This window comes from Apis mellifera, linkage group LG7, assembly GCF_003254395.2.
Source record: "Apis mellifera strain DH4 linkage group LG7, Amel_HAv3.1, whole genome shotgun sequence".
NCBI classification, from domain to species: Eukaryota; Metazoa; Arthropoda; class Insecta; order Hymenoptera; family Apidae; genus Apis; species Apis mellifera.
Genome location: NC_037644.1, coordinates 1,709,985 through 1,736,526, shown reverse-complemented (window position 1 = coordinate 1,736,526; position 26,542 = coordinate 1,709,985). Strand labels below are relative to the sequence as shown.

Below are 26,542 nucleotides of genomic sequence, written 5' to 3'. Positions count from 1 at the left end.
AAGTAACATATTTGCTTTACTATATAATGTACATTCTATAAACTCACTGTTATGCTCAGTTAATCAGTGAATGTGCAATGATTGATTCTAACACATAATTTACATTGATCTACAAGATACTCGAGATAAAAACCTGTTTCTCTTTATTATTAGTGCTAATTAATAATAAATAAAATAATAAATAGAATGTAATTGTATGAATGATTCAATTGTATATTTATTTATTTTTTTTAGAACATGTTATTTTAATCTTTATTTTAAAAAATGCTATTTATAATAAAATAATAAAAATTATATATATAATTTTTGAATATTTATTTGATAATTTATAAAATTATGACATATATTATGGATTGAAATAAAAATGAATGGTGCAATTCAACACAAAAACACAACGCCTAACTTGACATATAATTTCATTTTATGAACTATCTCATATCAGTCATTGTTAGTGAATTAAGTTTCATTTTTAAAATGCATTTTATTTTTATATTGACCTACGTTTATTTACTTCTTTTATCTATCTTTTCCGTTGACGTAAATACTTACTGTTCCATATTATGGATTCCATAAGATGTCAGTTAACCAGAAAGAAACGATTTTCATTTCCCAATGGCCTTGATAGACCGGCATAAGTGATCAGACGACATTCCAGCAATCGCGAGAACGTCGCGCTTCGGGCGCGCACTGCGATTAAATATAATAATGTAGTCGAGCCGTTTGTTGGCCCATGAGCATTTCTTCGGGCCCCAATCATCGTTCATAAGATCATTCGATCGAATGTGTCGGAGAAATCAATGAAGTTATAAATTAAAAAGATATCGAAACACGACTATAACTTTATTATAGAATATTTATTAAATTGATTATATAATAAATAAATTGTTATACATTTTTAATTAAACATTTTTTATAACTTTTTATTATTGTTTAATTATTATCAAAATTAAATATTATTTTGTATTTTTTATTTTTATTGTAATTAATATATTATATTTATTTATAAATATAGTATAAATAATATTGAAGTTAATTACTTATATAGAATATTATAAGGAAATTAATTTTTTATTTTAGATAATAGAATCATAAATTGAGTTTTAATATTTATGATTTTATTATTATTATATATTTTATGAATTATCATTATAATATCATTATAATCAGTAATAATATTATCAGTATATAAAAAACTGTACTATATACATTAAATACTTTTCCATATCTTATTTGTAAAGCACTATTAAATTATGCTTATTTTATTTGATTTCTGTATATTCATATATATTCTTCAACTGTCAAAATTAAAAATGATTGACTGTTCAATTTAAAATATTTACTTTTAAAAGTTTATGACAAACAGAAGTAGATGATCCAATCTATCTCATTTCTTATTTTCAATAAGCGCATTATCATAATATATCATAATATGTTTTCTCAAGGCTGTCTAGCAGTTGTTACTTTTCATATGATGCAATGCAATTGAATGTCCATTTTATCATAGCAAGATGCTCGTATACAGGCGCCTATTAAGGCCCACTGTTTACGCAATACATACGATGCCAATAGCCAACATGCATTCCGCTCTTTTACTTACTCATGCACGCAGATACATATATACGTATGTACGTTGGAATGCGAATACATTGTGCCAGAAGTCCACCGATCCCTTCTCATAAATTCTGCGATTATATTATACAATTATATTCACCTAATTCAAAAATTGAAAGCTTTACAATTTTATAAAAAAAAATTAAAGTTATGAGAATTTTAGGAAGTAATTAATTGATTATATATATTTAAATAATTTTAAATTTATATTGCAAATTTGAATTATAATATTAATTTATTTTATTATAATTTATAGGTTCGTTTGGAAAGTATAGGAGCAGAAGATATAGTAGATGGAAATCCAAGATTAATATTGGGTTTAATCTGGACCATTATTTTGAGATTCCAAATTCAAGAGATAGAAATTGATGTAGATGAAGAAAATGATAGTAGTGAAAAGAAATCAGCCAAAGATGCTTTGCTACTCTGGTGTCAAAGAAAAACTAATGGATATCCTGGTGTTAACATCCAAGATTTCACTGGTAAGCGTAACATTTTTAGTATCATAATTGTTATTTATAAAATTGATTAATAATTTATATTAATATATTAATGTAATTGATTGTAGGATCATGGAGAAGTGGTCTTGGTTTCAATGCCCTTATTCATGCTCACAGACCAGATTTGGTTAATTGGTCAGAACTTCAACAAAATAAAAATATCGACAATCTTAATTATGCCTTCGACGTGGCCAATTCAGAACTTGGAATTCCACGATTATTGGACGCGGAAGATGTTGATACTGCCAGACCTGATGAGAAATCTATTATTACTTATGTTGCTTCTTATTATCATACTTTCGCCAGGATGAAAAACGAGATCAAAAGTGGTAAAAGAATTGCGAACGTAAGTAAATTCTTCTATTATATCTGTTAGTTTTATTGATATACAATTAAGAAACTTAAAATAGTAATTTTAACAATCACAGATTGTGGGGCAAATGATGGATGCTGATAAAATGAAGATTCACTATGAAAAGCTTACAACAGATTTATTAGAATGGATTAAAATGAAAATAGGAGTTCTAGAGAACAGAAATTTTCCTAATTCCTTGGAGGGCATTCAGAGAGAATTATTAGCATTCAAGCAATATAGAACTGTAGAGAAACCACCAAAGTACAAGGAAAGATCAGAAATAGAAGCTTTATATTTTCACATAAACACCCAGTTAAAATCATTAAATCAACCTGCGTTTACGCCTCAAGAAGGTCAATTAATCCATGATATTGAAAGAAATTGGGTAGAATTAGAGCGAGCTGAGCATCGTCGAGAAGTTGCTTTAAGAACTGAACTTCTTAGGCAAGAAAGATTAGAGCAATTAAATTATAAATTTGAAAGAAAAAGCGTACTAAGAGAAGGTTATTTAAAAGAAATGATTCAAGTTTTAACAGATCCTAGATACGGTAGCAATTTAGCTCAAGTAGACGCTACAGTGAAGAAACACGAAGCCATTAGTGCAGATATCTTAGCTCGTGAAGAACGTTTTCATGATTTGACTAACATGTCGGAAGAATTAGTAAGAGAAAATTATCATGGGTTAGAAAGAGTGCGAATTAGGGAACAAGAAGTACTTCAGAGGTGGAAAGAACTTTTAACTCTTCTAGATCATCACAAATCTAATTTAGTTGCCTTAAGTTCTCTTATGAGTCTTATGCGAGAGATTGATACAACTTTAGCTTCTATTCAAGAGTTGCAATTGAATTTTCAAAGTACAGATGTTGGTCCACATCTATTGGGAGTTGAAGATTTGTTACAGAAACACAGTTTGCAAGAATTGCAAGTAACTGCTCTAGGAGAGACTCAAAGGAGATTAGGTAGACAAGCTGCTCAGCATTTAGCACAGCCTCAGAGTAAAGAAGTTCCTTTATTACAACAAAAATTAGAAATGTTAAATCGAGCTTATGATGATTTAGTAGAATATAGTAAGGAACGTAAGGCTCGGCTAGAAGATGCTAGGAATTTCTTCCATTTTCTTCAAGATCATGAGGATGAAGAATCTTGGTTGATTGAAAAACAACGTATTTGTAAAGCTGGAATATCGGCCAAAGATTTACGTGCTGTAATTTCATTACAACAAAAACATAAAGCTCTTCAGGATGAAATGAAAGTACGGAGACCGAAGTCTGAACAGTTATGTGACGCTGGTAGAAAATTAATAGCTGATAATCATCCTTCAGCTTTGGAAATTCAAAATCGTATTGATTCGTTGCAAGAACATTGGAAAGTATTGGAGGAGTTAGCTGCTCTGAGAAAAAAACAGTTAGATGATGCAGCAGAAGCTTTTCAATTTTATGCAGATGCAAATGAGGCGGATTCGTGGATGAATGAGAAAATGGCCCTTGTGGCTTCTGAAGATTATGGCGTTGACGAACCTAGTGCTCAAGCGTTATTACAAAGACATAAGGATTTGGAAGGAGAACTCAATGCTTATAAGGGTGATGTACAATCATTAAATATGCAGGCTGAAAAGCTTATAAAATCTGGAATTTCTACACTTGAATTATCTGCTGATCCAGAACCTGTTGCAGAATTAGAACAAGAGGAATGGAGTAAGTTTTTTTTTTTAATTAAAAAAATTAAAAAAAATTTTTTTTCAAGAAAACAAATTAAAAAATACTTTGTTTCTTATTTTAGGTAAAGAAATAAGGCTAGTTCCTCAAGATGAATGGGTGGATGAAATTGTAGAAAGACTAGAACCTAGAACGGTTCTTGAAGGAAGATTAGTACCTCAAGTAAAAAGTTTGTATCCATTTAGTGGTCAAGGTATGCACATGGTAAAAGGCGAAGTAATGTTCTTATTAAATAAGACAAATCCTGATTGGTGGAGTGTCAGAAAAGCAGATGGTACAGATGGATTTGTACCAGCGAATTATGTTCGTGAATTAGAACCCAAAATAATACATGTTCAGGTGAGAAGACCAGAAAAAGTTAGAGTAACACAGAGAGTGAAAAAAACAAAGATGGTTAAACAGTTAGTTCCTGTAAGAAGAGTGAAATCTATAAAATCAACAGTGAAGCCAGTTAAAAGAAAAATTGCTACTGATGGAGATAGCGTAGAAAAGCGACAAAAAAAGATTAATGAAACTTATAGTGAACTTCAAGAATTAGCGCTAAGACGACATGCATTGTTAGAGGATGCTATAAGACTTTATGGTTTTTATCGTGAGTGTGATGATTTTGAGAAATGGATTAAAGATAAAGAAAAAATGTTAAGAATTGATGACCCACGGGATAATGTTGAAACTGCTAAAAGAAAATATGAAAAGTTCCTTACAGATCTTTCAGCATCAGGAAAAAGAGTAGAAGCTATAGATGCAGCTGTTGATGAATTTGTTAGACAAGGACATAGTCAGTTGGATAAAGTTAAAGCTAGGCAGAGACACATTCATCAACTTTGGGATCATTTGAATTGGCTGAAGACACAAAAAGAAAAAAGTTTAGAAGGAGCTTCCAGTGTGGAATTGTTTAACAGAACTTGTGATGAAGCTCATGATTGGATGTTAGAAAAAATTACTCAATTAGACACTGCAGAACTTGGACCAGATTTAAAAACAGTTCAGGCTCTTCAAAGAAGACATCAACATTTGGAAAGAGAATTGGCACCAGTTGAAGAAAAAGTACGAAAAGTAAATTTATTAGCAAATAGTGTAAAGAGTTCTTATCCACATGAATTAAATAATGTAAATGCTAGACAAAATGAAATAAAAGAATTATGGAATCAAGTCCAAACTAAAGCTAAGGAACGTAGATCCAGATTGGAAGATGCAGTGGGTCAACAGATTTTTATGAATAGCTCAAAGAATTTAATAAATTGGGCTGTGGATATACAAGAAACGATGAAAGTTGAAGAACCTGTTAGGGATGTTGCTACAGCTGAACAACTTAGAAAACACCACATAGAGCTTGGAGAAGACATACGAACTCGAGAAGACGAGTAAATATTTAAATTTCAATATCGATTTCTTAAATTAATTTAGATAAAGATATAAACAATTTTATTTTTGCAGATTTCGTGAAGTAGAAGAACTTGGAAACCAATTATTGCGTCGTAATCCAACTCTGGTAGATGTCAGTGAACGCTTAGATAAATTGCATGGCTTATATCAAGCTGTAACATCAGATTGGATTGCAAAAGAAGCCTGGTTGCAACAATGTTTAGACTTACAGCAATTTAATCGCGAAGCTGATCAAATTGAAGCTACTACTAGTTCTCATGAAGCGTTCCTAGAGTTTACTGACTTGGGAGAATCCTTAGATGATGTTGAAGCCTTGCTAAAACAACATGAAAAATTTGAGAACACTCTCCATGCACAAGATGATAGATTAAAAGCGTTTAGTGACACTGCAGATAAATTAATCGCTCAAAATCATTATGATAAAGACTATATCAATGATAGAAGGAATCAAGTCTTAGCTCGAAGGAATCAAGTAAAAGATGCTGCACAACGTCGTCGCGCAGCTCTTAAAGCCTCGGAACATTATCAACAATTTTCTGCAGAAGTAGATGATCTAAGAGATTGGCTAGGTGACAAAATGAAGACAGCATCCGATGAAAGTTATCGGGACTTAAATAATCTTGAACGAAAACTACAGAAGCATGAAGCGTTCGAAAGAGAATTAAGAGCTAATGAAGGGCAATTAAGAGCAGTGAATAAAGCTGGAAAAGCTTTGATATCTGAAGAAAATTACAGATCAGACGATGTAGGAGAAACTTTAAAAGAATTAAATGATCAATGGAATCAATTAGTAGATTTATCTTTGGAAAAAGGTCGTCGATTAAGACAAGCTGCTTGTCAACATGGTTATAATCGAACAATGGAAGATGCTAGACTGAAACTGGAAGAAATAGAAAATTGTTTGCAAAGTAAACAAGTAGGAGTAGATCTTAGAAGTTGTAAAGAATTGTTGAAAAAACATCAGACACTTGAAAGCGATATGTGTCAATGGGAACAAAAAGTGGATGATTTAGTTGTCATGGGCGAAGAAATGGCTCACGAAGGTCATTTTGATGCCGCAAATATATTAAAAACTAGCCAAGCGACACAAAAAAAGTACGTGATATTTTAGATTTTATAAATAGCATGAAAAAAAGTTAAAAATTATCAAAGAGTTAATTTTTTATTTTTTTAATAGATTCCGTAGCTTAAAAGAACCAGCTAAAAGAAGACGAGAAGCATTAGAAGAAAGTTTACGTTTTCATAAATTCGGTTTCGAATTAGATGCTGAATTACAATGGATAAAAGATCATCTTCCTCAAGCATCCTCGACGACTCTTGGACAAAACTTGCATCAAGCTCAAACATTGCATAAGAAACACAAAAAACTAGAAGCTGAAATTGTTGGCCATCAACCAATGATAGACAAAACATTGGCTTCTGGGCAAGCTTTGATTGATCAGGCCCATCCAGAGAAGAAGAAGGTAATGATACATATAATAAAAACAACTATTTGAAAACATTTTTAGGATAAACAGATATATATACATATATATATTTTCTCTATTATTGTCTTTTTTTTTTACAAATATGAATTTGAAATAAAAATTTATAATTTTTGCACAGTTGGGACTGTTAGAAGAATATTGGGTCAGCAGAGGTAAGGTTGGCACAAATGCATGAATAGTGTTGTTTTGTTTGAAAGTAACAATGTAATTTGCTAAATAGCTAAATAGCTGTCTAAATTTAATTTATATAATATATAATAAAATTTTTTTAAAAAGTTTTTTTCAAGTAAAAAAACAAAAAAGATTAAAAATTTTAAATATATATTTTAAATAAAAACAGAAATTTTTTACAGCATGCATGTGCTTGTCTTACATAATTTATTTCAAGATTAAAATATATTTTTTAAAACAATATAATATTTTTTATTTTTGTGTTTTAAAGTATATATTATATATACTATATTATATATATATATATATTATATATAATATTAATAGGATTTTATTTTATTTTTCCGATTAAAAAATTATATCTAAAATAAAAATGATTTAATGGTGGATGATAATATTGGTATCTTATGTTTTTATTTTAATTTAATTAAGCAATAAAAGTATACTAAATAATAAATAAATTATACTAAATGTATAATTAAAAAATTTTATTTATGTACAGATACGAGAATTATGTGATGTACTCGACGAAGCGTGGAGAGGACTCCAAGAAAAGGCCGCAGAACGAAACAAAGATTTAGAATTGTCTTTAAAAGCACAAGAATTCTTCTTTGAAGCAGGGGAAGTTGAAAGTTGGCTGAATGAAAAGAACGATGTTCTCAGTTCCACTGATTATGGCAGAGATCGCGATGCTGCCACAAAATTATTAACAAAACATAAGGTGAATTTTTATAACTTCTTTTTTAAAAAAGGCATATATTTAACATTTTATTAAAAATTATTGTTTTTACAGGCAGTCGAATTAGAATTAGATACTTACAATGGTATTGTAACAGAAATGGGACATACTGCTGCCATTATGATTAACGCAAAACATCCTGACAGCAAAGCAATAGCAAATAAACAGCAAGCAATCGCTCAACAAATGCGGGCATTACAAAGATTGGCCACAGTAAGACAACAACGGTTGATGGAGAGTATGTATCGTCATGAATATTTTCTAGAAAGCAGAGAATTAGAACAATGGATTAAGGAACAGGAACAAGCGGCTGCGTCTGAAGATTATGGCCAAGATTATGAACATTTGTTGATACTACAAGCTAAATTCAACGATTTTAAACACAGAATAGAAGCTGGTTCTGAAAGATTTAATCAATGTGAAGAGTTGGCTAGAAAATTAATTGCTAATGAAAGTCCTTATATTCAAGATATCGAGAAACGACAAGAGCAATTAGGGTAAGATTTTAAATATTTCAATAATATATATAATATAAATTTAATATAGACTTATAATATAGATTTAGAATTTTGTATAAGTTTCATAAAATCTCTAATTACACTAAATGCATGTGCACTTTCTTGAATTTTGTAATAATAAATACTAGCACAATTTCTGTTAATATATTTTTTAATATGGTTGTAAAAGGGTAATATAATAAAGGGTATAATTATATTGGTGTTGGGTTATTAACAGCATTTTTGTACATATATTTAATACAGACAAGATGATGATGATCCTGTAAGACAGGTGCAAAGACAGCATGATCTTATTAAGTAAGTATATATTGATGGATTTTATACACTGTTTAATGTAAATATTGCATGTTTTATAATTCTATCGAAATATCTATAATTGATAAAAATATTTTAATGATAAAATTTAATTAATTAGGGAATCTTGGAAACATCTTCTTGGTCTTATTCGAAATCGTGAGCAAAGATTACAAGCTGCTGGTGAAATTCATAGATTCCATCGAGATGTAGCTGAAGCTCTATCTCGTATACAAGAAAAAGAAGCAGCTTTACCAGAAGATTTAGGACGCGATTTAAATTCTGTACTTGCATTAATTAGACGTCATGAAGGTTTTGAAAATGATCTAGTCGCTTTGGAAGCACAACTTCAAGTTTTGGTTGAAGATGCATCTAGATTGCAAGCGCACTATCCAGGAAATAACGCAGTACATATTGATCAACAACAACAAATTGTTGTTGCTCATTGGGAAGAGTTGAAAGAAAGATCTGCTCTTAGAAGAGATCAATTACAAGCAAGTTGTGACCTACAACGATTTTTGACTCAGGTCAGAGATTTGATGAATTGGGCAGCTGGACTTCGTGCCGCAATGTCAACAGAAGACAAAGTAAGAGATGCAGCTAGTGCACAAATCTTAAAAGCAGAACATGAAGCTTTAAAAGGAGAAATCGAAGCTAGAGAAGATAGTTTTAGTTCAGTTCTTGATTTGGGCGAAGCTATGGTTCAAACTGGGCATTATGCTGCTTTAGAAGTTGAAGAAAAATGTAATCAATTATTAGATGAAAGACAAAAATTACATAGTGCTTGGCAACAGAAAAAAGTACATTTAGATCAATTAATAGATCTACATTTCTTCTTACGAGATGCGAAACAATTGGACAATTTATCGACCACTCAAGAAGCTGCACTGAGTGGCGATAATTTTGGTGACTCTGTTGAAGAAGTAGATGCCCAAGTAAAAAAGCATAATGAATTCGAAAAATTATTAGTAACGCAAGAAGAAAAATTAACTGCTTTACAAGAACACGGAGATAAGCTTTTAGCTCAGAACCACTTTGACTCGCCTACAATTGCTAGGAGATTAAGCGAAGTTGTACAAAGACGAGCAAGAATTCGAAATCTTTGCGATGCACGAAGAAGAAGATTAGAAGCTGGATTGTTACATGCTCAATTCGTTAGAGATGTTGCAGAAGCTGAATCTTGGATTGGTGAAAAACAAAAGAAACTTGAGGCCGAAGCATCTAAAGGAGAAGTTTCTAGTTTGGAAGATAAAATCAAGAAATTACAGAAACATCAGGCATTTCAAGCTGAATTAGCAGCAAATCAAAGCAGAATCGAAGAGATAAAGACTAAGGGAGAGAGATTGCTTCAACAGAAGCATCCAGCAAGTGCTGAAATTCGACAACAACTAGAACATCTTCATGCTTCATGGAGAAAATTGCTATTGGAATCTGGAAATCGTGGTAGAGGCTTAGAAGAAGCTCAGGATATTTTAGAATTCAACAATCAAGTAGAGAAAATAGAAGCCTGGATAAGAGATAAAGAAATGATGGTTCAAGCTGGAGATACTGGAAAAGATTATGAACACTGTTTAAGTCTTCAAAGAAAACTTGATGATGTAGACAGTGATATGAGAGTAGATGATTCTAGAATAAAGACAATTAATGCTTTAGCTGATAAATTAATTAAACAAGGCAGGGATAATGAATCAAAAGCTATTCAACAACGTCGTGATAGCTTTAATAATAAATGGAAAGGCTTGCAAGGAGCATTGAGCACTTATAGAGAAATGCTAGCTGGAGCTTTAGAAATTCATTTGTTTAATAGAGATATAGATGACACAAGTCAAAGAGTCATTGAAAAGTCAGTTGCTATGAATACTACTGATATTGGTAAGGATTTACCTGCTGTTGAACATTTACAAAGAAAACAAGAAGCAATGGAGCGTGATATGACTGCTATTGAAGGAAAATTGAAAGAACACAAAGCAGAAGCTAGAGAATTATCATTGAAATATCCAGACAAAGCACCTCAAATAAATGGAATATTATCAGAATTACAATCTAATTGGGACGATTTACAACGATTTACTCAACATCGTCGTGAAGCTTTAAATCAAGCTTATACTCTACACAAATTCCAAGCTGATTTACATGAGTTAGAACTTTGGGTAGCTGATACAATTAAACGTATGGATGAATCTGAACCACCAACAACCATATCTGAAGCTGAAGCTTTACTAGAACTTCATCAAGAAAGGAAAGCAGAGATTGATGGCAGACAAGATACATTCAAAGCCTTGAAAGAGCATGGACAGAAGCTTTTAACTATTAATGAAGATGTTAAAGATAATTTGGAACATCTAGAGAAACTTAGACAAGGATTGGCCAATGCTTGGGAAACTAAAAGACAAAAATTAACACAAGCACATCAATTGCAATTATTTAAGGAACAGGCAGATCAAGCAGACAGTTGGTTAGCAACAAAAGAAGCATTTCTTAACAATGACGATCTTGGTGAATCGCTATCTGGCGTAGAAGCATTATTACGTAAACACGAGGAATTTGAAAAAATGCTGATTTCTCAATTAAGTCGTATTGAAGAATTGGAAAAATTTGCAAATGAAATTTTATCAAAAGAACATGCAGATGCTAGCGTTATTAAGCAACGATTAGCATCTGTTTGTACTAGAAGAGATAAATTGCAGAATAATGCAAGAGCAAGAAGAAAAAAATTATTGGAAAGTCATCATTTACATCAATTTCTTCGAAATATATACGAAGTTGAAGGTTGGCTTCATCAAAAGCAACAAGTAGCAAGTGATGAAAGTTATAGAGATTCATCTAATTTGCAGAGTAAAATTCAAAAACATGTTGCATTTGAAAGTGAACTTATGGCAAATAAGGGACGAGTAGCAGCAGTAGTTAATGAAGGTAATATAATATTAATATAAAGTGATTCAGTGATATCTGAAAATTAGCTAATATCATCATATATTTTTAAATATGTAATATAAATTTCTTGTTGAAAATTGTTTTTAATTTTAATAATTTTTTTATTAGGTGAGGCGCTAATTGAAGAAAACCATTATGCTTCAAGTAGTATTCAAGAACGTTTAGATGAATTAGAAGCTGAGTGGCGTTTGCTTCAAGAAACCAGTGAATTAAAAAAGAATAGATTAAACGATGCATACCAAGCTTTACTCTTCGGACGAACTTTGGATGAATTCGAGACATGGATGGATGAAATAGAAACTCAATTGCAATCAGAAGACCATGGAAAAGATCTTTCTAGTGTTGCTAACTTATTAAAGAGGCATACAAACTTGGAAAACGATGTTTTAGGTCATAACGAAGCTTGTGAATCAATTAAAGAAACAGCGACTAGTTTTCAAAAATCGAATCACTTTATGTGTGATGAAATACAAGACAGAGCAATGGCTACAATAAATAGATATCATAGTTTACAAGAACCAATGCAGATAAGAAGAGATAACTTAGAAGATGCTAAATTACTACATCAATTTGCAAGGGATGTTGAAGATGAACTGCATTGGTTATCAGAAAAAGAACTTTTAGCTGGAAGCAATGATCTGGGAAGCTCTCTGACCACTGTACAACGATTGCAGAAAAAACATCAAGCTTTGGAGGCAGAATTAATTTCTAGAGAACCTGTGGTCGCGTCTTTAGTTAGTAGAGCTACAGTTATGGTGAGAAGCAGTCATTTTGCTTCAGAAAAAATTGAAAAATTGTCACAAGAATTACAAGATAAACTTTCACATCTTAAAGATTTAGCCAGTGTTAGAAAATTACGTTTACTCGATGCTGTTGAATCACAAATGGTAATAATCATTTTATTAATTTATAGAAACTAATTTATTAGACATTAATTATAATGTTTTAATATTTATTTACTAGTTTTATGCTGAAGCAGCAGAAGCTGAACAGTGGATTAAAGAAAAATATCCACAATTAACTGCTACAGATTATGGAAAAGATGAAGATTCTGTTCAATCATTATTGAAGAAATTAGAGGAAATAGAACGAGATTTAATTGGTTTTGAGAATAATACTATTGAAAACTTAAGGAAACTTTCACATGGACTTATAGATAGACATCATTTTGATAGTAATAATATCACACAGAAACAAACAGAAATCGAACAGAGATTCAAGGAACTACAAAAATTAAAAGAATATCGATTTCAACGATTACGTGAAAGCGAGAAATTCTTTAAGTTTATTAGACAAGCAGATGAAGTTATTGAATGGATTGGAGATCAAACAACTGTAAGTTTCTTGCAAAGCTTTATTTACAATATATTACAGATTAATTGTTTTATATAAGATAAATATTATTATAATATAAAAATAAATTTTTTCCAGGTTGCAGCTTCAGAAGATTATGGTCGCGATGTAGAACATGTAGAGCTTCTCATTCAGATATTTGATAACTTTTTAGCAGGTTTAACAACAAGTGAAGGTCGAGTATCAGCAGTATTAGATGAAGGACAAAAATTAATTCAAGAAAATAATCCAGAAAAAACTAAAATTTTAATGAAAATCGACGAAACAAAGCAACAATGGGAAGATTTAAAAGAATTAGCGCATGCTCGACAAGATGCATTGGCAGGTGCAAAACAAGTGCATATGTTTGATAGAACTGCTGATGAAACTATTTCTTGGATTCAAGAAAAAGAAACTGCTCTTAGTTCTGATGGTTATGGTCATGATTTGGAAACAATCCAAGCATTGGTAAGAAAGCATCAAGGATTTGAAACGGATTTGGGTGCTGTTAAAGAACAGGTATTTCATAAATATCTCTTTTGATGTAAATATAAATTTAAAGTACAAACTAAAAGAATTTTGTTGTCAGGTTGAATTGCTGATGGATGAAGCTTCTAGATTAATTGAATTATTCCCAGACGCTCGTTCACATATAGAAGTAAAACACCAAGAAGCTGAAGCAACTTGGAATGAATTATTAGAGAAAGCAGCTCAAAGAAGAAGCAAACTTTCTCAAGCGGAACAATTGCAGGCATACTTGGGTGAATACCGAGACTTGATGTCCTGGATAAATGAAATGGTAGCCAAAGTAACAGCTCCTGAACTAGCTCGTGACGTGCCAGGTGCAGAAGCATTAATATTGAGACACAATGAATATAAAACAGAAATTGAAACACGCAACGAAGCATTTGATAAATTTTATAAAACGGGTCAGGAATTGATAGAAGAAGGCCATTTTATGGCAAGGGAAATAGAGGAGAAAGTATCTGTTTTACAACACAGACAACAGTTCCTGAAGGATACATGGGAACAAAGAAGACACATTTATGAACAAAATCTAGATACTCAATTGTTCAAACGTGATGCAGAAACATTGGAAAATTGGATTGTAAGTAGAGAGCCTATGTTGAACGATGGTAAGTTAGGAGAAAGTATTTCTCAGGTAGAAGAATTAATACGGAAACATGAAGATTTTGAGAAGACTATTGAAGCGCAAGAAGAAAGATTCAATGCTCTTAAGCGTATAACTATGTTAGAAAAAGCGTTCCAAAAGCAGCAAAAGGCAGAAATGGCTGCCAGACAAGCAGAAAAGGAAAGAATAGAACGTGCACGTCTCGAAGAGCGAAAACGTAAAGAAGTACAAAGGATAACTGAGGAAAGGAAACGTGAAGAAGAACGAAGAAGACTACTTGATAGTCCTCACCATGCTGTGCATGATGAATTTAATGGAACAACTGAAGAACATGAATCTATTAATAAATTATCGCCTCTGAAAGCTTCAACCACAACTGAAGGTTTAGATTCGACACCAGTGCAAAAATCACATGGTATTTCTCATGTATTTGGTGAGAAATTGAGAAGAACAACTCCTGATATTAAACGAGCAGAGAGTATGAAGGTAGATACAAAAAAACCGAAAAGAACTCCTAGTTTCACGACTAGAAGAAGAACTCAGAGCTTTAGGAAACTTCAGAGAATGGAAAATATGGATGCTCTTCCACCAGTAGAAATTCAAGGTCTATTAGAGAGGAAACATGAACTTCAAAGTGCTGGTAAAAAGGCAGCTGTACGTTCGTGGAAGCAATACTATACAGTATTATGTGGACAGCTTTTGTGTTTCTTTAAAGATATGGAGGATTTCACATCAAGTAAAGCAGCCACTGCTCCTATTACTATTTTCAATGCCATATGTGAAAAAGCAGATGATTATACCAAAAAGAAAAACGTGTTTAGATTGAAATGTACTGATGGATCAGAATTTTTATTCTTAGCACCAAGTCAACAAGAAATGGAAGATTGGGTTAATAAAATATCATTTCACGCTAAATTACCACCAAGTTTACAATTATTAAGTTATGATGAATCGCAGAAGGAAGGTCTGGAAAGATTACAGAATGTAACTATAGATCATGTTGATGATACTATTTCAACTGGTAGCAGTCGTGCTTCGACTCCGGAATTAGAACGAAAAAATTCTGTAATCAGACGTGATATATCAAATCAACATTCACCAAATAGTGTACAAATTGAATTTCTTCAAATGCACAGACAAAATCAACAAAAACGCGATCTGCAAAGTAATACTGAATTTTTAGCTACTCAGAGGAATGAACCACCTCAGACACAGACAGAATTCTTACAAATGCATAGACAACAACAATTATTAGCACAGCAGCAACAATTAATACAACAAGAACAAATGGCAAGTCAGAGAGATCAATATCAACCAAATTCCGGAGAAAAGCCACCTATTCCTCCAAGAGGAGCACCTCCTCCTATTCCAATGAGATCTCCTAGTTCAGAAACTATTCCACAATATAGACGTGATGGTACATAGCTTAAATAAATTTTCTTCAGATAAAAAATTTTATGGAAATAATAAGAAAAATATAATATGATATGATTTTTTTGGTTTTATAGATATAGAACAAATTCAAGGAAGATCTGGTTTTTACCAGCAACGTAATATAACATTAAATCACAATGGATCCAATCAATATTCATCTAATACAAACTGGCATAGACAAAGTGTTGATCTTAATACACAACATCAAGGTATTTAGAAAAACTCTTTATATATGTGTGGAAGATCCCTTTTGTTCATTGAATGTCATTGTTTTGTAGAGTTAGCACCTCCCTTGCCATCAAGTGCCCCTCCACCAACCAGAATAGCTCAATGGGGTGTTCCTCATGATTCTGGTTAGTCATTGTTAATTGTTTATCAACAATTTATTCTTCTACGTTTTATTCAATCTTCCATTTGTTTTTTTTTACCCTGTATTTTCTTATCCTTTCTTATTCTTATGAATAGTCTTCCTAATATTTATGTTACATAAATTCAATTAAAAATAAATTCTTTGTATAAATAATTGCTATATACAAAAATTAATATAAGAAAATAAATATGTTGCAGCTTATGGAAACGTTCCCATAAATTCCAGACAGGTAATCAATATTATTTATATTATTTATATTTTTTTATTCAATGAAAATATATTTATTAAAAATAAAAAATAGATTAATTAGATAAAAAAAAAACATACTCGTTTATAAGTTATAAAGATTTTTGATATAATAATATTCTAAATAATATTATCATTATAATAACAATATTAATGCATTTGTTATAGGGTATGCAGCAAAATAATTCCTTCACAGGTAGACCAATATCTTTACCAGCATATGTAGATCCTCCAACGATTCCACAAAATTCTCAAACTCTGTCAAATATAGATAGCAGAAGAGCTAGCGAAAGTGGATCAGAAAGTGAACATAGCGTGGGTAGTAATCGCAAAGATCGTGATTATAAACGAAGTTCTGTTTTAAGCAATTTATTTGGCAGACGTAAAAAACCTCAATCATAACCATAGTGACGATAATATTTACGCTTTACAGAATTTAATATATCTGTAATAAGCGTACAAATTTTTACGGAACAAAAAAAAATAAAACCCCTTCAAATTAAAAAAAAAAAAGCGTATATATGTTACTTTTGTAGCATAATATATGAAATATTTCACACAAAATTTGTGTAATATACAAATTTTATTTTCTCGATCGTATTATTTAATAACGCGTTGAACTAATGTACAAAAAAAGACTATATACAAACTATAACGTGAACAAAGAAAAAATACTTTATTCAAATAGTTAATGAAGTTACAATTTGACTTAATTTGGAAACAATATATTATAATGAACATATATATCTTAAAGTAAATCTTTTTTCTTAAAAAATTAATTCCCTGATATTAGTCTTTATATGATAAAAAAATATATAACAACTGTAGATTCAATTGGATCATTTGTTTGATGAAGTTTAAAAGTTGCTTTTATAATAACTTCTGACAAATTCTGACATGTTCAATTCAAATATTAAATTGAAAGTTATCAAATATAACAACAATAATATATATGAACAATTTGTATCTTCATATCATTTAATCTTAAAATATGCAAATGTACCTTATATATCAGGGATTGAAAAATATTAAGACAAAAAAAAAAGAAAGAAAGAACCATTGAACAAAGAATTTTTGAAAAATCATTGTTATACAAAGTTTGATTTTCCATTTTGGAAAAATCTGTTATGCAACATATAAATTTTATAATAACAAGAATTTATTATTATAATTACTACGATTGTTAAATAAATTGTTTCATAAATTTCTTTAGATGCACCATAAAGCTACAAAGGACAGAATTATGCTAGAATTATACCTTACACGCGATGAATGTTATTGAATTTATTTAAAGTGTGTACCTGACTTTAAGAGGAATGTTGAAATGTATGGAAGAGGAATATGCAATTGCGTGAATAATGTAAGGTTTAAGTTTTATAAATATCAATAATATATCAGTTGCAAATAATTATATATTTTAAAAATGCCTGTTCAGGACCAATGATCTTATAATTTAATTAAAATGCCAGAAATATGTATACATATTTTTTGAAAAAATCAAGAAATTATACCATCTTAAAGTTTAATGATAATACCATTTTTTTTTTTATAGTAAAATAATGTTACAATGTGTAAAGTGTATTTAATATTACATAAAGATTAATTATATGTATTATGTAGATTGTAAGAGTTATTATAATTAAGTACATAGAACATCACTAAAATATCACTGAGATCGAGAAAAAGATTATATAAATAAAAAAAAATTTAAATTGATGAATTATATTTTTAAAATCCCAATAATTATTATTACAAAATTGATTAAACATTTTTTAAAATTATGCTTAGAATTAATAATATATTAAATTAACATGATGCAATAATACATTATTGCACTGAATATATTGAATATATCTTATTAATTAACATTATATTAACAGATCTTATTTTAGAATGCAAAATTCGTCGCATGCTATGTATTAAAATTAAATTAAAATTAGTTAAGTATTTCCTAATATTAAACGGTATTTTCTTTCTAATAATTTAATATATACATATATTTATTTGGCATTATCTCTATTTTATATAAAAATATAATTGCAAAATTAATATCAATACAAAAGAATTACAAAAAAAGAATAAGATATTTTTATTCTAATAAAAAAAAAGAGATCAATTACACAAATGCTAAAGATTTGAGTACACTAAAGTTTGTTGCACAAAAAATTTTACAAATTTCCATGTTTATTTACTATGTAAATTAAACTTATAAATAAAGCTTAAAATAAATCTCAAATGCAACAGTAATAACAATGAATAATTTAAATTCTAAATACAAAATAAAATAAAATTTCTTAAAATCAATCAAACTTTCAATATTTTAATATTATAATGAATATTTCTAATGAAATTATCACATCCATTAATTTAAAAAAAAAAAAATAAACTTTACAATGATATCATTAGTAATTTACACTAAAAAAATTTATATTTTTAATCATAAATAATAAAAAAAGTTTTCAATAAAAATGAGTTTACATAATTTAACCGACATATAACAGGCAGGTCACAATAAAATGGGGTATATTGTTAGTTACTAATAATCATCATGGCAATGGACACGTTAACAATTACACAATGGTTGGTGGTTGAAGAACAGCTGGTGCCCGTCTGACTTTTAGCGCTTCTGGACTTATGGCGCGCACCTGCTTTGTGATCTGATCATAGTCATATGTGACAGCCAATCCACCCTCCGTGTTCGTTTTTCTCGTGTATTCTTTATTCTGAGACAAGTTTATATTTTTTTGTCTGTCTGTCGTAGGCGTATTACTATAAAATGCGTCTGCAGCAATACTACCCTCTTCTTCTTCTTGACGATATTGTCTACTTTTTAATCTTAACACTGAATAAACAGCAATAGATATTAAAAGAAGAAGAAACAATAATCCTACCGCAGCTGCTGCTGCAATTACTCTCATCTCCGTTGGATCACGAATAATTAACTTGATATTGGTGGAATCTCTGCCTTTTTCACTTTCAACTAACAAGGTATATATTCTAGCATCCTCCGTTTGGAGATCTTTGATTACCAATTTTGCCCAATAGCAATTTGTTGGTATTTCGTTTTCTTTGATGTGCTCTAACGATAATGCTTCATATTTTGGATGAATATTTTCTCCTGAACAGAAAAAAGTAATTGACGAGTAATTAATGATATTCCTTACAAATTTAATTCTTATTTTTAGAGAAGAAGGAAAGATATCGCTTGAATCTTTTTCTAAATTCTAACATCAAAAGGATTCATTTGATAAATATATTTTGAATTCAATATTTACCAGCTCTGATATGCGAGCTTCCCCATTGCCAAGCAACGAGTCTAGGCGGAGGTCTCGAACAGAAACGAGATTTCAAAATGTGTTCCGGTTCGCCAGCCCATCCTAGCGACTCGTAAATGCCCTTTCCACCGGAAGAAGGCCTCGCCTGGATCTCAGGAGGTCCGGTTACGTGAAGCAAATAACGAGCCTCGCTGGGCATTTCTCTCCGCACTCCGTTGATCACGTTGAATGCCACACATCGATATTCTCCTTCGTCGGACCACATTACATTCTCCAAACGCAATCGTTTACCACCATCTTTGGGCTGCAATGAATTCTCGATGGTCTCTGTTACGCCACCACGAAGATGCATCCATCTGTACTGAGCCGGAGGATTTGCTTCAAAGTCTGTACACTCAAAAGGTTCTAAACTTGTACCGAGTAGAGTAGTCTCTTCGAATTTTTTAATGGTATTATTATGAGGATCCTCTGAATTTAACCTTGGTCCATCTAAAATAAAATAAAAAATTTAAAATGATACATTCTCTTTCTGGGATATTTAGAGGAAAATATTTCTAAATTCATTTAGAAAAATAATACCTGACTGAAACAAGACTACAAAAGAAATCACGATTTCTAAAAATTGATTACAGAGAGAAATTTAATAACTGTTAATTTAATCAAATCATAGATAATAAATGGCGAACAAATGTTCACATCGATGAGCATATGATTGTTCTATCATTACTCTATCTTTTCCTTCTTTCAAAAGCGGTTAAGATATAAAGAAATGGTCATTAGTCAAGGAAAGTGGTCAAATTGACGTGTTCTCATAACTCTGATCACGGTTGTTGTTCACGAAGGAAAAAAAAAAAAAAAGGAAAAAAAGTAGATAATACAGTAAAAGTCGGACTACGAACATTGTACATCAAGCCTGTAGTTAGCCGCGGTGCTTTCACCAATAATGTTGACCGCCTTGCAAGAATAGAGACCAGCGTCGTTTCTCTTGACCGGCTCGAATCTTAGCTCGGAGCCGGTCATCGTGCCGTTCTGCTGCGTTCTGTTTAGCATCAACGTTACTATGTTGCTTGTTACCGCGATGGGAGCTGAATCCTTGAACCACTTGATCGTTCCGCTGGGATTGCCGTCCGCGAAGCATTTCAGGCTCATAAAACTGGCCGAATCCTCAAGGGCTGAAACTAGAAGTCGTGGCTTCGTCTCTAATCTCACCTCAGGGGAATCTGAAAATTAATAATGCAATTCAACAACAATTTCTTTTTCAAGATACAATGTAAAATATATATTAATTGTTCCAATTTTGTATATAAAAGAGAAATCCACCTTTGTATAACATAATTCTGTAATTCTTCTATAATAATTCTATAATAATAATGTAATTCTTCTATAATAATCTAATTCTTCTATAATATGGAAACTATTATTTTTCAATGTTTTTTAAAAAGAAAATATAAATTCATCGAATCATTTTCATTTAATAATTCTGTAATTCTTCTATAATAATTCTATAATAATAATGTAATTCTTCTATAATAATCTAATTCTTCTATAATATGTAAACTATTATTTTTCAATGTTTTTTAAAAAGAAAGTACAAATTCATCTTCATAATTTCAATAGAAGAATTAACTTTTACTTTATTGAAGGAATTATCATCATTATACACACATCATTTCATCAAGAGCTTTCCAAATCTATTCACCAACAGGATAGTTAAAAGTGAAGTGTAGCGTGAATTACAAACCCAGTTGTTTCCATTCTGAACTTGTCTATATTTGTAGAAAAGTATAGCGAAATATACATACAATGCACATCCAATCGTGTTTCCGCAGAAGCTGGAACGATACTGGATGGATGCATCGTGATGCACTGAATCGGCAGACCATGGTTCTCCCTTTGTCCACGAACTCGGAGGAGGCTGTGGGCTGCTGAAGTTTTTGGACTGTCCACTTCCGTTGCATTCGTTTGTTCTCTCAAAGGTTCTATTTCGTCTCCTCCTATATACCTGTGTATAAACAACAAACAATTATTATTTGAAAATTTTCATTTTACATTTTAATGAAACAGATGTTCTATTCTTATTGGAAAATTTCTTTGGAAATATTCTTATTTTTTGCAGATATATTCTTCACCTGTATTAAAGTATCTCAGAAGAGTCTTCAAAAATGAAAGAAATAAGAGAAATAAAGGAAAATTATAATGGAACAGAAATTTTCTATCACATCCAACAACAAATTCTTATATCATTGATGGAAAAATTTTGTCACTATATCTATAAACAGCAATTACGTTCAAGTTTCCGGAAAGTCATTTAGGAATTTCTCACGAATACCGATATTCAAGGTTTATAACCCTTTCTAGAATGATTCACGGGGCGACTATGCCCGCAGCTAGTTTCTCCGCTTCTACGACTACAATCTGCATAATTACGATTGCCACTGTATCTTCAGTGCAACGAAGCAAAGGAAATGAGACAGAGAGTAAGAGAAAAAAAATATAAGAAACGACAAAATGGGCAGCGTGCCTATTAAAGGTTGTAAAAGAATCGTTGGAAGTTTGCCCCGTTACAATAGTCAACATAATTTCTACGAGTGCAAGACAAAGTGTGAAATTAGATACTGTTCTGGCTTTCTTCTTTCCATATTCGATTCATTTCTGCGAAAAAAAAAGAAATGCTTGTTACATCCAAACATAACAACATCTATTATGCGAGTTGTAGAGTAGTTGCTCTTTTGCAGGCATTGATATCATAAAAAGAAAATTTATATTTGGATGTGGAAAAAATTATTAATTGAACGAAGATTTAATCAAAAGAGAAATTTGATTGGTGTACGTTTGAAACATTTTTAATTTAATAGAAAAAGAAACATTATAAATTTTTATGTGATGAACTAAATGAATTAATCATTTAAATTTTTTTCTGGAGTTTTATTGGATATATTGGTTTTATTTTTATTTTAGAAAAAGAATTCTTATAAATTTCATCATTTTTGGAAAAAATGAATTTCAAAGAAGAGAGAATATTTTTTTTCTTTTTTTTGAGTGAGTATTAAATATTTGAGAGATATAATTCTTCCATGAAAAATGAAACGGATCGGATTCGATTCACGGACAATTACCAGTGAAACTTGTCCCCCATTTGTACGATTTCCTCTTTCAACTAAATCGTTTGCGCTTTCTAAGTATCGATTAATGATCTTTAACAATAAGACTTGACTATACAGAAAATTCCTTCTTTCAAAGGGAAACAATACAATTATGACTCGACATATCTAATTACAATTAATTAACTATGTTTTTCCAGTTGGAAGTTATGTGAGTTTCTAATTCTATTAATATATGTATAAACTTTAACGATTATACTATGAACGTAATGAAATAAAAGCGATAATTTATAATCCGCAATTAGGATTAATTTATCGTCTTAAAGTCAAGATGAGAATGTGTTTTTACACCGCGTAACACGTGCATTCACAAATGCCAGGGGATCGTGGAAATTGTAACGCTGCTCATGCAAACATGATGATCAGTATAGAGTGAGTTTTATGTTATAAGAATTTAGATGAGGTGTGGCTAACTGATCACTAGACCATGACATAAAAAAAGTTGCTGGCAAACTTCTCTCCTGTACAAACACCGCGTTATAGCTTCTTATTTCATCCATTGCCTTTGTGAATTGCGTTTTTTTCTCGATGAAACTGTATTTCCAGGAAAGTAGAAAATCTGTGAAGATAAAGAATGGATTCAGTCACAGAAACGAGGAAACTTTTTAGGAAATGTTTTTTTGTTTTGTCTCTGAAATATTCCACGATTGATCTATGATAAAACAGAATTATATTAATTTAATTCTTGTGGTTTATCAATGTCTTTTATTAATCTTTTTATTGTAAATTTATTTATGGAAGATAATAATATAATTTCACCTACAGTTAGCATAACTCCATAAATGAAAATCGTTGGAAAAACAATAGGAATTTAGCGAGTACCGTTCTACTAGATGTTTTGTTGTTTGAGTGTAATTGAAATGAACCAGAGAAAAGTGAATTGACAAAAATGCACTTATTCGTTTCATCATCTTGATAAAATTGCTATTTATAAACTAAAGTTTATAAAAACAGAATCCTAATGATTTTTAAACATATAATATTTATTGAAATGATTATGTGTGCATTAAATTTAGCCTTTGAAAAGAAATTAATTACACTTTACCATTTGATAAGGGCCGGTGGGTTTCCATATCTTGATACACAGGAAATGGTAACTTCCTGACCTTCCCTTAAAGTCAGGGCGGAATTTAAAATTGTCCCTCCGTATTCCAACCGTGGCTTTCGGGGTTTTACTGAAATTCATAGAAGAAATAAAACATTTCATAGTAATATAATCATAAAAATATAATATAAGATAGAAACTTTAAATTTCTTCTCTCAACAATGATTGTATTTAAAAATTTACTTCACGTTTTCATTTCACTTTCATTTCTCTTCATATTGCACCAATAATGAATAAAAATTTTCATAATTTATTAAAAATCATAACTATTAATATTCATATAATAATTTCCTTACTTTTCAATCAATATAAATTATTCATATAATCATCAATATATTAATATTCATATAATAATTTCCTTATTTTTCAATCAATATAAATTATTATTAGTCCATTCTATTATAATATATTGTGTAAATATTGGACTTGTTAATTCAATTTGGAAATTGCGTTATCTTGTTGCAAAAATCCAATGGATGAAAGAAAATGTAGAACGGTGCTGGTTACATCATATCGTGCCCGTGTTTAGTAAATTTCAAGCACCGCCAAATCTACATCGTTCCGTTGAGAAGGCGTCAGAATCTGATTATCCATACATATGATTCGTCAAGGATCACTCACGGCGAGGAAAGCGATATTTCTCTAGTGACGTAAAAACGCAACGTTGCGTTAAAACTAAGTGTTAAAAAAGTACACTACACACTTATTTTACGCTTTAACGTATTTTTCGCGGAACGTTGAAGATCATTACATTAATCTCTTTTGATTTCATAATTGCCACTTAAGTGCGTTACATTAATACGCGATCCATTAGAAACACAGTAATTTTAACCGTGTTTTTTTTTTAGAAAAATTGGTTTACCGGGTTAATAACTTGAAATAATTTCCCAGACATAGATTTTTTTTTTTTTCGTTAGAAAAAGCAGGTCTGTTCCTTTTTCTTTTTTTTTCTTTTTTTTTTTTCTACGAAGAGGGCTATTTTAAGATGATACTATCGTGCACGCATACAAGCATTGGTATCGATGATTCTTAAGTGGGTGAAAAAAATTCTTGGTCTGATACAAGTCTGGGAAATTTAGTCGGTAGTCGTTTGATATGAGTGAAGAGGAAGTTTTTTTTTCAAAGCATAAAACATGATATTATTCATGTGAGACCATTAGAGACCAGTGAATATAAAAGAAGAAGAACATTTTAAGAAATCAGAGATTTTTCTTCAGTATCTAATATGATGATGTTTTATATTAACGAGAGAACAAATACTGAAAATAAATTAGAAACATAAAAATATTTGAAATAAATTAAAAAAAAAAGAAAAGAAATATTGAGAAAATTAATTAAAAATATATGAAATAATTAGTAAATAAATTAAGTAACAACTACAAAAAAAAGAGATTATAAGAATAACGTAAAAATATAATTTTTATATATTTTACATGGAATTATTCAATTGTTACAAACATGCTAGAATTAAGTATCATTTCTTTAGGGATGATTCATCATAATTCTATTATTAAGTATTTGGTCAATTTATTTTAAAAGTTTTAATTATTCATCTTACCTCTAACTAAAAGACGAGATGGTAAAGAGGTTAATGCATCCTGTCGTGTAAAATCGCCAGAAGTAACCTGACATTCCCAGTAACCGTCATCGAAATCAAGGGAGGCTCTTCTGATAAGGAGGGTGCAATCACTACCACGTCCACTGGCCCATTCGTATTTATCCGGATGCATGCCTACTGGTTTCCGGTCTTTTTGCCAAATACACTGACCTCGTTTGTCTTGCACTCTGCATCGTAATTGCACATCATCACCGGAGGAAACTTCTTGATATAATGCTGGAGTCTCTGCGAATCTTTGCTCGGCATTAATACGAGCAGTGATTATAAATACGATCACAGCAATGCTTTGAAAATAAATGAAGTTCATTTTGAAGATCGTAATTGTGATTACGGATAAGTATCGGTACTTTTTAGAATTTCGTTTTTAAAAATTTTATTATATATTTATTACATATAATGTTAGCTTTGATCCTTTGGAATGCTCATTATCGATAATACACTTTGACACTTGTTTTTATTATCGATTCTATTTTGATATGAATTTCTTGTTATGTACAATATTATTTGTATTTTGTTGAAATAAGTTCGTTGTAAACTGTATCACAAATGACGGTTTTTAAGTTCGTTGAAATAATCGATGTTGTATAAAATTATTTCGATATCATATTATAAATCGATCGATGAATCGATTTCTGAGCGGCGTAAAAAATTGGCGCCGAACAAATCGAAGATAAAATATTTCGAAAACATAACACGTAACAATATTTATATTTCTTTCATATTCACAATTAATTAATGATTTTAACTTTTTAAAATATTTGTTTATCAATGAGAACCTTAAAATTTAAATCTTCTTTTGATAAAATATTTTCACTACACTTCAGTTGTGATGGAATTTAAAACACAAAATATTAAACACTCGAATATAAAACACATATTCAATAAAAATTAATTATGTAGATTCAAAATTATAGTTTCGACGAAGACATTAATATTTTTCATAATTGATCTAATAGTTTATAACCAACATTGAGAATCTCTCCGTTGAAGAATATGAGACGAAGTGTGCGTGAACTGTTGTGAAATTCGAATGAAACTCTGTGACAGCATGGAACTTGTAGCGCCATCATCGGTAGTTGAGTGAAACATTTTTACATCCCTTATAATTCAAATTTTTTTTGCGTTTTTTTGCACGAAACAAAATATTTGTATAAATTCA

At 30.6% G+C, this 26,542-nt stretch overlaps 2 protein-coding genes across 3 annotated transcripts in view; one reads left to right on the top strand and one right to left on the bottom strand.

The window, feature by feature from the left end:
• LOC413332 (spectrin beta chain, non-erythrocytic 5) overlaps positions 1–16,779 on the top strand; it is a 31,208-nt gene extending 14,429 nt beyond the window's left edge. Inside the window, exons 4-21 of one of the 2 annotated variants that reach the window (XM_006558798.3) lie at positions 1,868–2,093; positions 2,180–2,457; positions 2,540–4,160; positions 4,246–5,545; positions 5,619–6,662; positions 6,745–7,030; positions 7,728–7,946; positions 8,019–8,461; positions 8,726–8,779; positions 8,898–11,689; positions 11,819–12,597; positions 12,674–13,045; positions 13,142–13,561; positions 13,632–15,591; positions 15,683–15,817; positions 15,887–15,961; positions 16,176–16,207; positions 16,393–16,779. In XM_006558798.3, coding sequence (XP_006558861.1) covers positions 1,868–2,093; positions 2,180–2,457; positions 2,540–4,160; positions 4,246–5,545; positions 5,619–6,662; positions 6,745–7,030; positions 7,728–7,946; positions 8,019–8,461; positions 8,726–8,779; positions 8,898–11,689; positions 11,819–12,597; positions 12,674–13,045; positions 13,142–13,561; positions 13,632–15,591; positions 15,683–15,817; positions 15,887–15,961; positions 16,176–16,207; positions 16,393–16,626 — 12,270 coding nt within the window. In that variant the 3' untranslated portion in view covers positions 16,627–16,779. The remainder of the gene's footprint in view (positions 1–1,867; positions 2,094–2,179; positions 2,458–2,539; positions 4,161–4,245; positions 5,546–5,618; positions 6,663–6,744; positions 7,031–7,727; positions 7,947–8,018; positions 8,462–8,725; positions 8,780–8,897; positions 11,690–11,818; positions 12,598–12,673; positions 13,046–13,141; positions 13,562–13,631; positions 15,592–15,682; positions 15,818–15,886; positions 15,962–16,175; positions 16,208–16,392) is intronic. The other variant, XM_006558799.3, reaches the window with a different exon arrangement.
• A 1,794-nt stretch (positions 16,780–18,573) lies between these two features.
• Positions 18,574–26,103, bottom strand: LOC413333 (hemicentin-2). Its single transcript, XM_396778.6, has 6 exons — positions 25,324–26,103; positions 23,706–23,835; positions 21,302–21,501; positions 20,399–20,719; positions 19,500–19,988; positions 18,574–19,342 (listed from the first exon to the last, which is right to left on the bottom strand). The coding sequence occupies exons 1-6, from the start codon at positions 25,688–25,690 to the stop codon at positions 18,795–18,797; spliced, it is 2,055 nt and encodes a 684-aa protein (XP_396778.2). The 5' UTR covers positions 25,691–26,103; the 3' UTR covers positions 18,574–18,794.
• Positions 26,104–26,542: the final 439 nt, after the last annotated feature.

Bases quoted from the DNA above. Each gene is read 5' to 3' on its own strand.
- LOC413333 (XM_396778.6), bottom strand. From the start codon at position 25,690: ATGAACTTCATTTATTTTCAAAGCATTGCTGTGATCGTATTTATAATC. The intron at 21,502-23,705 runs GTAAAGTGTAAT...GTTTATACACAG, and splicing joins CCACCGGCCCTTATCAAATG to GTATATAGGAGGAGACGAAA. The intron at 19,343-19,499 runs GTAAATATTGAA...TTTTCTGTTCAG, and splicing joins AAGCTCGCATATCAGAGCTG to GAGAAAATATTCATCCAAAA.